Source organism: Erinaceus europaeus, chromosome 13 (genome assembly GCF_950295315.1).
Source record: "Erinaceus europaeus chromosome 13, mEriEur2.1, whole genome shotgun sequence".
NCBI classification, from domain to species: Eukaryota; Metazoa; Chordata; class Mammalia; order Eulipotyphla; family Erinaceidae; genus Erinaceus; species Erinaceus europaeus.
Window position 1 is genome coordinate 36,457,689 of NC_080174.1, and position 12,086 is coordinate 36,469,774.

The following is a 12,086-nucleotide window of genomic DNA, read 5'->3' on the forward strand; positions in this document are numbered from 1 at the left end:
AAAGGGCAGAAGTGAGATCAAATTCCTGGTATTTCTGACTTCAAAGCCATGCCATTAACTGTTGTCTAATCTGAATTCCCAATCTTTCCCAGATTAGGAAGATGACACAGAAACCATTTAGTGCAAAAAGAGACACAAATCACCTTAGTGGGAGAAGAGGTAGAGGCATATTTAAAATGCAGACTCTGGACCTCATTGCTAGAGATTCTGCTTTGGTGAGGCTGAACTGGGGACCAGGAATCCAAAATAACAAGCTCCTTGGGGGATTCTAACAAAGAATGCTCTGGGACCACACTGACATGTCCAATAGAAACTTCAAGGTAAGCACAAAACTTCTTAGCTTGTTCCTTGACCCAAGCTCAGCATCCCTCCTGTTGCCTCTCTTTCTGATAGCTCATGGTGTTGGCTGTCCTTCTCCCTGTGCTCAGAAACCTCAAACATTACTAACATTACTGGTCTCCCAGTATGTTATTGTTCTTATCTCCTCATAGTGTGATCTTTCTTCCTGTTCTTTGCTCTGCCATCTCCTAACAGTTCTTATCACATCTCCAATCCAGTCCCCATCATTTGAGAGTGTGCTGAAGTGTCATGTCTTTGAAAACCCTCTACAACCACAGGCAAGGTTCTTCACTGCATCTGTAAAATGAGAATGAAGAGCAAATGAGAAAGCAAATGTGAGTGACATGGCACAGTCAATACATAGTAGCTGTTATTTTTTTATATTGATTAGTCTTGGGCAGATCAGTTCCCTTTTCTCTAAAATAGTAAGAATTCTTGTGCCAAGCACTGTATTAGAGTAAATAAGAATGTGGTGCTGGGAAACAACTCATCCTGTAGAGTACACACTACCAGGAGTGAGGACCTGGTTTTAAGCAAAACCTCCTCCCACCCCACCCCATGGGAACATACAGGGGAGGTTCCATAAAATGTGAACTGGTGCTACAGCATCTCTCTCTCTTCCTCCCCCCTTTCTTTCTTCTTCTTTTTTTTTTTTTTTTTACCAGAGGGGTAAGCCTCTTGTTTCTGGTGGGACTGGGATTTGAACTTGAAGCTCTGCTGCCTCAGGCTCGAAGGCCTGTGTGCAGAGCCACTACATAGATGAGCACTGTGCCTACAGTGTTTCACCGTGTATAAAATTAAAAGGAAAAAAAAAAGTCAGTGGAATTGGGAAAACAAAAATATAGTAGTGCTACTATTATGTCCATTTTACAGTTCAGGAAAGGCATGTGACTGGGGAGATAGTCCAATGCTTATGGAAAAGGTTCCTATGACTGTGCCCTGAGGTTCTAAGGCCCCACATTCAAGTCGAGAGAGAGATAAATGAAAAGGGTGGCAAAAAGGGACTAAGAAACTCATCCAAGGCTACCCTGTCAGAAATGGTCAGTAGCGGGATTTAAATTCAGGCATTATGCCATCAGCTCGCTCTTTCTTCCTTCCTTCTTTCCTTCTTTCCTTCTTTCCTTCCTTCCTTCCTTCCTTCCTTCCTCCCTCCCTCCCTCCCTCCCTCCCTCCCTTCCTTCCTTCCTTCCTTTCTTCCTACAGGTTATCGCTGGGGCTTGGTGCCTATACTACAAATTCACTGCTCCTGGAGGCTATTTTTCCCATTTTGTTGCCCTTATTGCTATTGTTATTGCTATTGTTGTTGCTGGATAGGACAGAGAGAAATTGAGAGAGGAGGGGAAGACAGAGAAGGGGAAAGAAGGACACCTGCAGACCTGCTTCACTGCTTGTGAAGCGACCCCCCCGCAGGTGGGGAGCTGCAGGCTGGAACTACGGTCCTATGCCCAGTCCTTGTGCTTAACCCACTGGCCCCTGTGACATCAATTCTAATCACCATGTTATACTGACTTACATTGTTGGAAATTTCCAAAATAAGCAAATGCCAGGATTCTGGCAGATTTGAGACACTAGAAACTGAATTGAATTGAAAGGATTCTCCATCCAGAGAAAAGGAAATATTACTCAAAAGACTTTACTGCTCATGATGTCTCATGCTTTTTATTTGAAAAGATTGAACACTTTAAGATTGCTAATGAAAAGACGATTAAAAGTAATTCAGAAAAAAAAAAACAAATCAGAATAGTGTTTTACTCAGAGTTTCATGAAAATCCTGTAAGTCTACTTGAGAGTGGGTGATTGTGGGTTTTGAATTCAAAACATTAAGATGGTGCAGAGATATTGAGGAAGGAGGGAGAGTACAGGGCAGTGGATCTGGTTCTACTTGCCTGAATTGCATCAATGGGGTATCTTGTGGGTTATATTTCTTTCACATGGATGAATCATGAAAATACCATACTAGCAGTCCGTGTGTTGGTACAGTGGATAAAGTGTTGGATTCTCAAGCTTGAGGTCCGAAATTCAATCCTTGGTATCACATGTGCCAGACTGATGCTATTTTCCTTTGCCCCCCCAATAAATTAGTAAATCTTAAAAATAATAAATAAATAAAATATCATTCTTAGTGAAATCTTCAGTCTTCTCCTCTTTCCCACAGCAGTCAAGCTTTCCATGGCTCAGAAGTCATGAAGACAACAGGAAAATGCCGAACAACTCTAATGTCAGAACTCAAATCAAATCCAGGTTATCAGGATTAACCCAAATCACAGAAAAGATATAAAAAGATAATCCTAATTGGACTGCAGGACTCCAAAGAGAACAGCAGTCACAACCAAATAAGACTAGGAGGTTTTAGGAAAATGGACAACTTTCTGAAATGCTTGCCGAAACTCTTCATTAAATACAGTATAGATGATTGGGTTGATGAGTGAGTTTAAATAGCCTAGCCAGGTGAAAAAGTAAAAAAGGGCTGGGGGGATCCAACAGGAATCCCGGCAGATGGGCAGGACCAGAGATGTCACAAAGAAGGGCAACCAGCAGATGATAAACGCCCCTAGGATAATCCCCAGGGTTTTAGTGGCTTTCCTCTCCCGAGCAGCAGAAATCCTCTTGCGTTCTAGGACACTATCGGCTAGCTTGATTTTCACATGATTGAAAAACAGAGGTGAGCCAACTGAGTGAGAATGCTCTTCATGCAGGCTGGGGTTGAGAGAGCAGAGCGAGGACCCTGCGGAGCCTGTGACGAGGTGGGCAGTAGTGAAACGCTTCCCATAGAGCGAGGGTGGGTTCAGGATGCGGTTCCGGGCGGCCATGTAGATGCGGCCATAGAGGATAATGAGCAATACAGATGGGATGTAGAAGGCCCCACAGGTGGAGTAGATGGTGTAGGAGATCTGAGAAGTGTTCACCAGGCAGTCTGACATCTCCTCATGAGCTTTGGCTTGCCTCCAGAAGAGGGGTGGGATGGAGATACAGATGGAGATGGCCCAGACTATGGCAATCATGGCGGCCGCGTGGCCTGCTGTTCGGCGTTTGCTATACTCCAAGGCATCTGTGATGGCCCAGTACCTGTCGAGAGCAATGACACAGAGATGTAGGATGGAGGCAGTGCAGCATGTAATATCAGACGACAGCCAGATGTCACATAGGATTTGGCCAAAGCTCCAGGTTTGGGTGGTGGTATATACAATGCTGATGGGCATGACCAAGATGGAAACTAGGAGATCAGTTGTGGCTAGGGAACCAATGAGATAGTTCGCTGGGGTGTGGAGTTTCCTGGTGAGAAAGATGGTGGTAAGTACAAAGGCATTAGAAAGGACGGTAGCCAGTGTGATGATGGAAAGGACCACAGCAAGAGAAATCTGGAGGGCCTGGAGGGTCCCTGGATCCCAAGTCTCTGAAGTGGCCACTGTGTTCCAGGATCTGTTGGAGGCCTCGAAGAGAAGGCCTTCCACTGACTGGTTTGGCAGGGACATTCTAGGTGACTTTTTTTTTTTTTATTGCAGCTTTCCACACACAGCACCTTCTTTCACAGTTGTTCTGCCCATGGAACAAGGCTCCTTGTCCTTCTCTTGCATGCTGGTGCGAGTATTCCATACAAAGACCGCAGTGAAAAGATGTCAAGATTTAACGATCTAATGTGTGTGTTAGCAGCTGTATTATAAACCATTAACTCTTCAATAAAATGATAAAATAAAAAAGATTTAATAATCTAAAGGATATGGAGGTGACTAATAAGCTCTTTCCTAAATCAGTTGAGTCCCAAGACATCTCAATGAACTGGCACTTTACCGAGCAAATAGTCAAGCGCAGTGGACACATGCTGAATTTGTTAGGCATTTATCAGGGTACCACATCAGTGTAGGCAATGCTCTGGGATTCATCCCTTTGGCAGTTTATTTCCTTCCAAAGCTTGAGATATAAATGTGTTTGATGAGAACCTCAAGACTTCTCCCCATCCTATTCTGAGAAAATTCTTAACTTAATGGCGCCTCCCGGGAACTCTAAATCTTGAGACAAAAGAAGTATCAGCTGATTCAGAGAAGCAGCTTAGTCAACAGCTTAAGGTTTTCCCAGGTTCATCTTGATACATCATGAGGATCCACTGATCATTTTGAGCCTGAACAGACAAAACATTCCAGTTACCAAGACTCAAAGAATGCATGAGCTGGGAGAAGGCAAACAGGCAGATAGATTACTGTGGGTTCATTGAGAGGGCACATGTTCAGAAGCCCTAGGATTTAAAAAAGAAGAAAAAGAAAATAGTTAGGTTCTAGGAGGAGGATTTGGACAACTGAGATAAAAAATCTTTAAGATTAATTCTGTGGTATGATGAAACTGGCATTCTCAGTGGAGTCAGGAGCATATAAGGGAGGACAATGTTCCCAACCCCGTAATTCCCAGAGAGGGCAAAGTAGCACAGCTGTTGGAAGCACCATGGAATTGTTACAAGTACATGAAACCAACTCTGTCAATTGTGAATCATAAATCATATTTATTTATTCAATAATAATAATAGAAACTAAACAGGATAATACCATGTTAAAAAAAGGTCACTATGAAATTGTTACAATGTACTTATCTCTCTAGGAAGTGTGTGTGTTTGTGTGTGTGTGTGTGTTTGGTGGACAGAAGGAGACCTTTCTCTTATTTCTATATTTTCTAGAGTGAGCAAGCATGACCCTTAAAACCAAAACCAGGGGGTCGGGCGGTGGCGCAGTGGGTTAAGTGCATGCGGCGCAAAGCGCAGGGACCGGCGTAAGGATCCCGGTTTGAGCCCCTGGCTCCCCACCTGCAGGGGAGTCGCTTCACAGGCGGTGAAGCAGGTCTGCAGGTGTCTGTCTTTCTCTCCCCTTCTCTGTCTTCCCCTCCTCTCTCCATTTCTCTCTGTCCTATCCAACAACGAATTGCGTCAACAAGGGCAATGATAATAACCACAACGAAGCTACAACAAGGGCAACAAAAGGGGAAAAAAAAAATGGCCTCCAGGAGCGGTGGATTCATGGTGCAGGCACCGAGCCCAGCAATAACCCTGGAGGAAGAAAAAAAAAAAAAAAACCAAAACCAAAACCAACAAGCAAAGAAAAACTAAAACTTCACCTTTTCTTTAAGCAGAAAGATAAATTTCAAGGATTAAAACAACCAAGTTTCCATGGTGAAAGTTCAAATCTAGAAATACATTCTTCTGAAATGGAAACAGGAAATTTAGTCATTACTACCACCACCACCCCACCCCAGCCCCACCCCCAAAATACCACTGAAAAGCCTAGAAAGGTGTCTTTTCTTTTCCATGTGGTCTTGAATCTGAGTATAGGTATTTGGGATGTGTGAAAGTCCTGGAGTTCTGGGGGATCCTGCCATGATCAGAGAGAAGCAAGCCTCAGGCCCATCTCTGGCATGACCCAGTAGATAGTACCTGGGAAGATGGGGCTGGTCAGATGCCAAGACCTCTTAGACCTTTGTATGTCCCTTCACTCTCTGCCTTGTGTGGAATGCTGCTTCAGTCTTCTATGCTCCAGGCAAGGCCAACAGCTTTTATCTTTTTAAATATTTTATTTATTTTACTTTTGAGAGAGATGCAGACAAAGAGAGACACAGAGAGAAACACCAGAGCACTGCTCAGCTCTGGCTTATGGTGGTGTGGGGGACTGAACCTGGGACCTTGGAGCCTCAGGCATGAGAGTCTGTTTGCATAACCATTATGCTGTCTCCCCCACCCACAAGGCCACTCTTTTAAACTCAATGTCAAGAATAATCATTGGGAGTTGGTCGGTAGCGCAGTGGGTTAAGCCCAAGTGGCGCAAAGTGCAAGGATTGGGGTAAGGATCCCGATTTAAGCCCCTGGCTTCCCACCTGCAGGGGAGTCGCTTCACAAGCAGAGAAGCAGGTCTGCAGGTGTCTATCTTTCTCTTCTCCTCTCTGTCTTCTCCTCCTCCTCTCTTCATTTCTCTCTGTCCTATCCAACAACAATGACATCAATAACAACTACAACAATAAAACAAGGACAACAAAATAAATAAATAAATATATTAATAAAAGAATAATTAACATGCAACTCACAGTTCCCATGGCTCAGCTCAAAGCTTCAGCCTATATCTGCTGATTAATTTTTTTCTGACACACCAAAAAGCTAAACCTGTACTACGTTAGTTTCCTTCTCACTCCCCTACATGCGAATACCAGGCATCAAACTCAGGGCTTCATACATGTGAGGCATATATTCTACCACTAAGCTATGCCCCCTCCCCTTGGGTGCTTTATCTTAAATATATGTATATATGTATGCATATTTGGGGTTAGGCAGTAACGCACCTGGTTAAGTGCACATATTACGATATGCAAGGACTCGAACTGGAATCCCCACTTCCTAGCTGTGGTGTGTGTGTGTGTGGGGAGTTGGACACATGCTTCATGAATAGTGAAGTAAGTCTGCAGGTGTTTGTCTTTCTTTCCCCTTCTCTCTCTCCCTCCTTCCTCAATTTCTTTGTCCTATCCAATAAAATAGAAAGAAGGGGAGAAGAAAGAGAGAAAGAAGGGAAGAAAGAAGGAAGGAAGGAAAGAAAGGAAGGAAGGGAAGAAGGAAGGAAGGAAGGAAGGAAGGAAGGAAGGAAGACAGACATGGCCATTGGGAGCAGTGGATTTGTAGTTCTGGCAACCCTGGTGGAAATTTAAAAAATATATCTATATGGAGTCGGGCAGTAGCGCAGAGGGTTAAGAGCACTTGGCACAAAGTGCAAGGACCGGCATAAGAATCCGGGTTTTAGGGCACCAAAGTAAAAACCCAGTGGTGAGGGGTAGACATGTAGCTTCCTGGGCCAGTGGGGGGTGGGAGTGGGCGGGAGGGATGGGTCACAGTCCTTTGGTGGTGGGAATGGTGTTTATGTACACTCCTAGCAAAATGTAGACATATAAATCAGTAGTTAATTAATATGAGAGGGGGAAATCAATTGTATGTCTCAAAGTTTCTCAAAAGACAAACTGAATCTTTTTAATATATAGGCTACGTATTTGATATGCGGACTCTCTCAAAAGCCTAGACCAAGTAGATTAGAAGCTTCCAATAGCACAGCTATATACAAGATACTGGGTACTGTACAGCAAACCATAACAAAGGGACTTTTCAAAGTTAACCCAATTAACAAATAATGTGATAATAATATTAACTATTGATTGTCTTTTTGAACCCTAAGACAGCAGGAACCTCACATCTTCACTATAGAGCCCCTACTTCCCCCAGTCCTGGCACCCTTGGATAGGGCCCACTTTCCCGTATGCATCTCCCAATCCAAACCAAATAATATTGCATCCGCCGATCACAACCTAACGAAAGCAATGATTGCCATCTCAACATGCTTCACCTCAGACTGTATCCAGAGACTTCACGTGTGGAATGACAACCCTTCAGCTTCATTACTCGGGTGAGACCTTTCCTTTAATAGTACACTCTAATTTCATCTCAGGTAGTTCACTTTCTAACAAAGTCCCATAACCTAGATATACACCAGTTTCTGTGAGAGAGAGCTTATGTGCACACGTATCCATAAACTACTGCAAAATATATACCTGAAAGCAGAAGTACACTAGAGTTTGCAGTGAGTACCTCCCTAACACTTCCTCTCCACTATTCCAAGCTTGGGATCCATGATTGCTCAACAATTTGTTTGGCTTCATATGTTAACTCTGTTTTCAATCACCAGGTTCCAGATGCCACCAGGATGCTGGCTAGGCTTCCCTGGATTGAAGACCCCACCAATGTGTCCTGGAGCTCAGCTTCCCCATAGACCCACCCTACTAGGGAAAGAGAGAGGCAGACTGGGAGTATGGACCGACCAGTCAACGCCCATGTTCAGCGGGGAAGCAATTACAGAAGCCAGACCTTCTACCTTCTGCAACCCTCAATGACCCTGGGTCCATGCTCCCAGAGGGCTAGAGAATGGGAAGGCTATCATGGGAGGGGGTGGGTTATGGGGATTGGGTGGTGGGAATTGTGTGGAGTTGTACCCCTCCTACCTTATGCTTTTGTTCACTAATCCTTTCTTAAATAAAAAATTAAAAAAAAAAAAAAGAATCCAGGTTTGAGCTCCCTGCACCCCACCTGCAGGGGAGTCGCTTCACAAACAGTGAAGCAGGTCTGCAGGTGTCTGTCTTTTTCTCCCCCTCTGTCTTCCTCTCCTCTCTCGATTTCTCTCTGTTCTATCCAACAAAGACATCAATAATAACTACAACAATAAAACAACAAGGGCAACAAAAGGAAATAAATAAATTATATATATACATATTTATATGTATCATCTATATCTATGAAAAGGAAACAAACTTAAGAAATTAAGTTTGAAGTCACCTCTTGGAAAACATTAACAAAGCTTTTAGGCTTTCACTATAATCTCTTTTGTGGAGTCCTTGCTATTTACAGGCACTGAGCTAGCTAGTGCTAAGTCACCCACTGAGAAGTGGCCATACAGTCTTCAACTTAACAAGTGAGCTAGCAGATGCTCAAAAGTTATGTCACCTGTCCAAGTGCAGCCAGCTAGAAGGGGAAAAAATCAAAATAAAAACACAACTCCAGATACTGCTCCTGAAATGTCTAACAAATGTCCCAGAGTAGGAAGAAATGCCTCAAGGCACATGTGGTTCCAGGAGTAAAGTGTATTTGAACTCTCAATTGACACCTGATCATGCACCATCCTGGCCTCATGCTCCACCCCAAAATCCTTTGGCTGATGTTTTCTCCCTCTTTGGTTCTCATAGAAAATGTGAATCCAGGATGTTTGGAATTTTCTCCCTTCCAGACAGTCTGGGTGAGTGAGGTGTTGTCATTTCTCAAGGAAGGCTGGTATGTGGTCACTACTTGGGTTCTGAGCATTCCAGTAACCTCATTGGAGTGAAAAGCATGGGCTATAAAATGCCTGAGCAGCTGGTGGGTGCATCCTGGGTAGGAGGACAGGGTGGATTGCTTTGATTAGGAATGCTGGGTTGTTACTTGACAGAAAGCTACATGCTCTGAGGCTGTCTCTTCTCTTGTCTGTTGTCTTCCCTACCTTGAACACAGTTGGGGAAATTTCTTATAGTCTAATTGTCTTTGGAAGTACAGATCATAGCTCTAGCCTTCAAATAAAATAAATGTATTTCCATCAAGAAAAATTGGTAAAGAAAAATACTTATTTTCAGACAGAGATGAGAGGCAGAGAGAGCAAGTAAAAGAGACCACAGCACTGAAGTTTCCTTCAATGTGGTGGGGGTAGGGGGTAGGGCTTCGAACCTGGGTCATACACATAGCAAGTTACACACTACCCAAGTGAGCCTATTTCACTGGTGCCCCAAAGTTACTTTTTTAAGGAATTATTTTATTTATTACATATGAGAGCGAGAGAGTTTCACAAGAGACAGAGAGAAGCAGGGCAGAGTACCACTCCTGTCTAACACCAGGGAATCAGAGACCTTGGGAATGAAAGTCCTATATAATTTAGTCATTGTCCCAGCCACTACTAGAAAAAAAATTAAATATGATAATGTCATGCCATTTAGTCAGGGTACAGAGTAACCGATATTGTCACCTACCACTAGTATACTATTACACCAGAGGTCCCTATCAGCAAACAGTTGAGTATCATCTCATAAAGCTAACGATGTAATGACTATCTAATGACCCAGTAATTCCACTCCCAGATATACTCACAGAGAAACTCTTTTATGTGTTCACTAGTTAACATGAACAACACTGGTCATGGTTGCACTGACTGCAATAGCAAATAACTAGAAACAGCTCAGGTATCCATTAACAGAACAGAATGTGGCATATTGCTACAATGGTGGCGTGCTACAGAGAAGCAAAATTGAGTTAACCAAAGCTGCCTGCATCTAAATGGGTGGTTCTCATAAACATAACAGTGCTGAAAGCAAAAATACTCACTAAGACGGTTTAGGGATATAAATAGATGTGGTGAGGCATAAGGGAAAGCAAAGACATGTTGAATATAAAATGTAGGATAGTGGTTATCCCTGGAGTGTAATCATGAAGGATTTTTAAAGGCATCAATGGTTTCTTCTTCTTTTTTTTTTATGTTGGCACTGAGTGCATGCATATTTGTTACTATTTTCTAACTTGGGGATATGTTACATGTTTTTTTGAAGAGAATGATGTCAATATTTATAGTTTTCTTAGTGGGTGGGTAGTGAATACTGCAATGGATAAGTCATTGGACTCTCAAGCAAGTCCGGAGTTCTATTCTAGCATCACATGTGCTAGAGTGATATACTGGTTCTCGCTCCTCTTCATAAATAAGTAAATAAATCTTATGTATATACATTATATCATATATAGCATATGTATGTATCATATATATATTGCCTCCAGGGTTATCACTGAGACTCAGTGGTGGCACTACAAATCCACTGCTCTTGGCAGCCATTTTTTCCATTTTATTGTACTGGACAGAGAGAACTTGAGAGAGGAGGGGAAGACAGAGAGGGGTAGAGAAAGATAGACACCTGCAGACCTGCTTCACCACTTGTGAAATGGACGCCCCCCCCGCAGGTGGGGAGCTGGGGGCTCAAACCTGGATCCTTGCACAAGTCCTTGCACTTCGTACTGTGTGTGCTTAACCCAGTGTGCCACCACCAGGGCCCTATATATCATTTTTATTAGTCAATTTTGTACATTATTAAAAGTAAGCACCCAAACTACCAGCATTCACTTTTGATACATGAATAACGAATAGCATAGCTGGGTTCAGTGCTCCTATCTTGGAAACTAAAATACATCAGTAGTAAAAGACAAGTTAAGACTTCTCTTTAACTTTGAGTTACTTCTTTGATAAAATGGGAATATAAGCAAAGGCTATGGTGGTCTGGGAGATGGCGCAATGGATAAAGCACTGGATTCTCAATGATGAGGTCCCGAGTTCAATCCCCAGCAGCACATGTACCAGAGTAATATCTGGTTCTTTGTCTTTCTCCTCCTATCCTTCTCATTAATAAATAAAATCTTTTTAAAAAATAAGTAAGGCTATGTTGCCACAAATGGGTGTTCAGCAGTATGTGACATGCTATAAACTATTGCATCCTAAATAAAAATGATGAAAAGAAATATAGTGAACTATGGGGAAAGCATATGTAAGTCATATGCAGGGAAAACAGTAAGGTCGTGAGTAAATAAAGATAACAGGTTTGCAGAGAGAAGCAGGAGAATGGGACAGAGAAAAATGGGGGGGACAGGTACATGGAGTGGGAATAGAGCCACTTGCCTTAGTAAAGAGTGATACCACTATTGACAATCCTTCCAATTTCTCTACCTCTGTGTGTCTGTTTCTACCACTCATTCTCTCCCTTTCTTTAATTTTGGTGCCAGTAAATGAACCTAGGGTTTTGTACATGTAATGTACAATACTATGGAGTAGCCTCCCCAACCCAGTTTTGTTTTGTTTTTTCTTGCCACCAGGACTAGGGGCTCAGGACTTAAATGATTCCACAACTCCTGGTGACTTCTTTTCTTTTAAGATAGAGGGTGAGAAACAAGGAAAGGGAGGAAAAGAGCACAGCACTGCTCACTAGTGGTATAGTGAAGCTTCCCTCATGCAGTTGAACCCATGTGGTGCCCAGGGGCTAGAACCCAGGTAGTCATACATGGCAATGTCTGTGCTCCATTAGGTGAACCATCTCCTAGACTCTTCCCTCTTATTTTTATCTTTTCCTTTTTTTGGAGAGGAAGAGAGAGGATGAGGAGAGAAGGAAAGAGAGACTGAGAAACATCA

At 42.9% G+C, this 12,086-nt stretch overlaps 1 protein-coding gene across 1 annotated transcript; it reads right to left on the reverse strand.

The window, feature by feature from the left end:
- Positions 1-2,007: 2,007 nt before the first annotated feature.
- HTR1D (5-hydroxytryptamine receptor 1D) lies at positions 2,008-4,560 on the reverse strand. Its single transcript, XM_060205516.1, has one exon. The coding sequence runs from the start codon at positions 3,810-3,812 to the stop codon at positions 2,679-2,681; it is 1,134 nt and encodes a 377-aa protein (XP_060061499.1). The 5' UTR covers positions 3,813-4,560; the 3' UTR covers positions 2,008-2,678.
- Between the last annotated feature and the right edge of the window lie 7,526 nt (positions 4,561-12,086).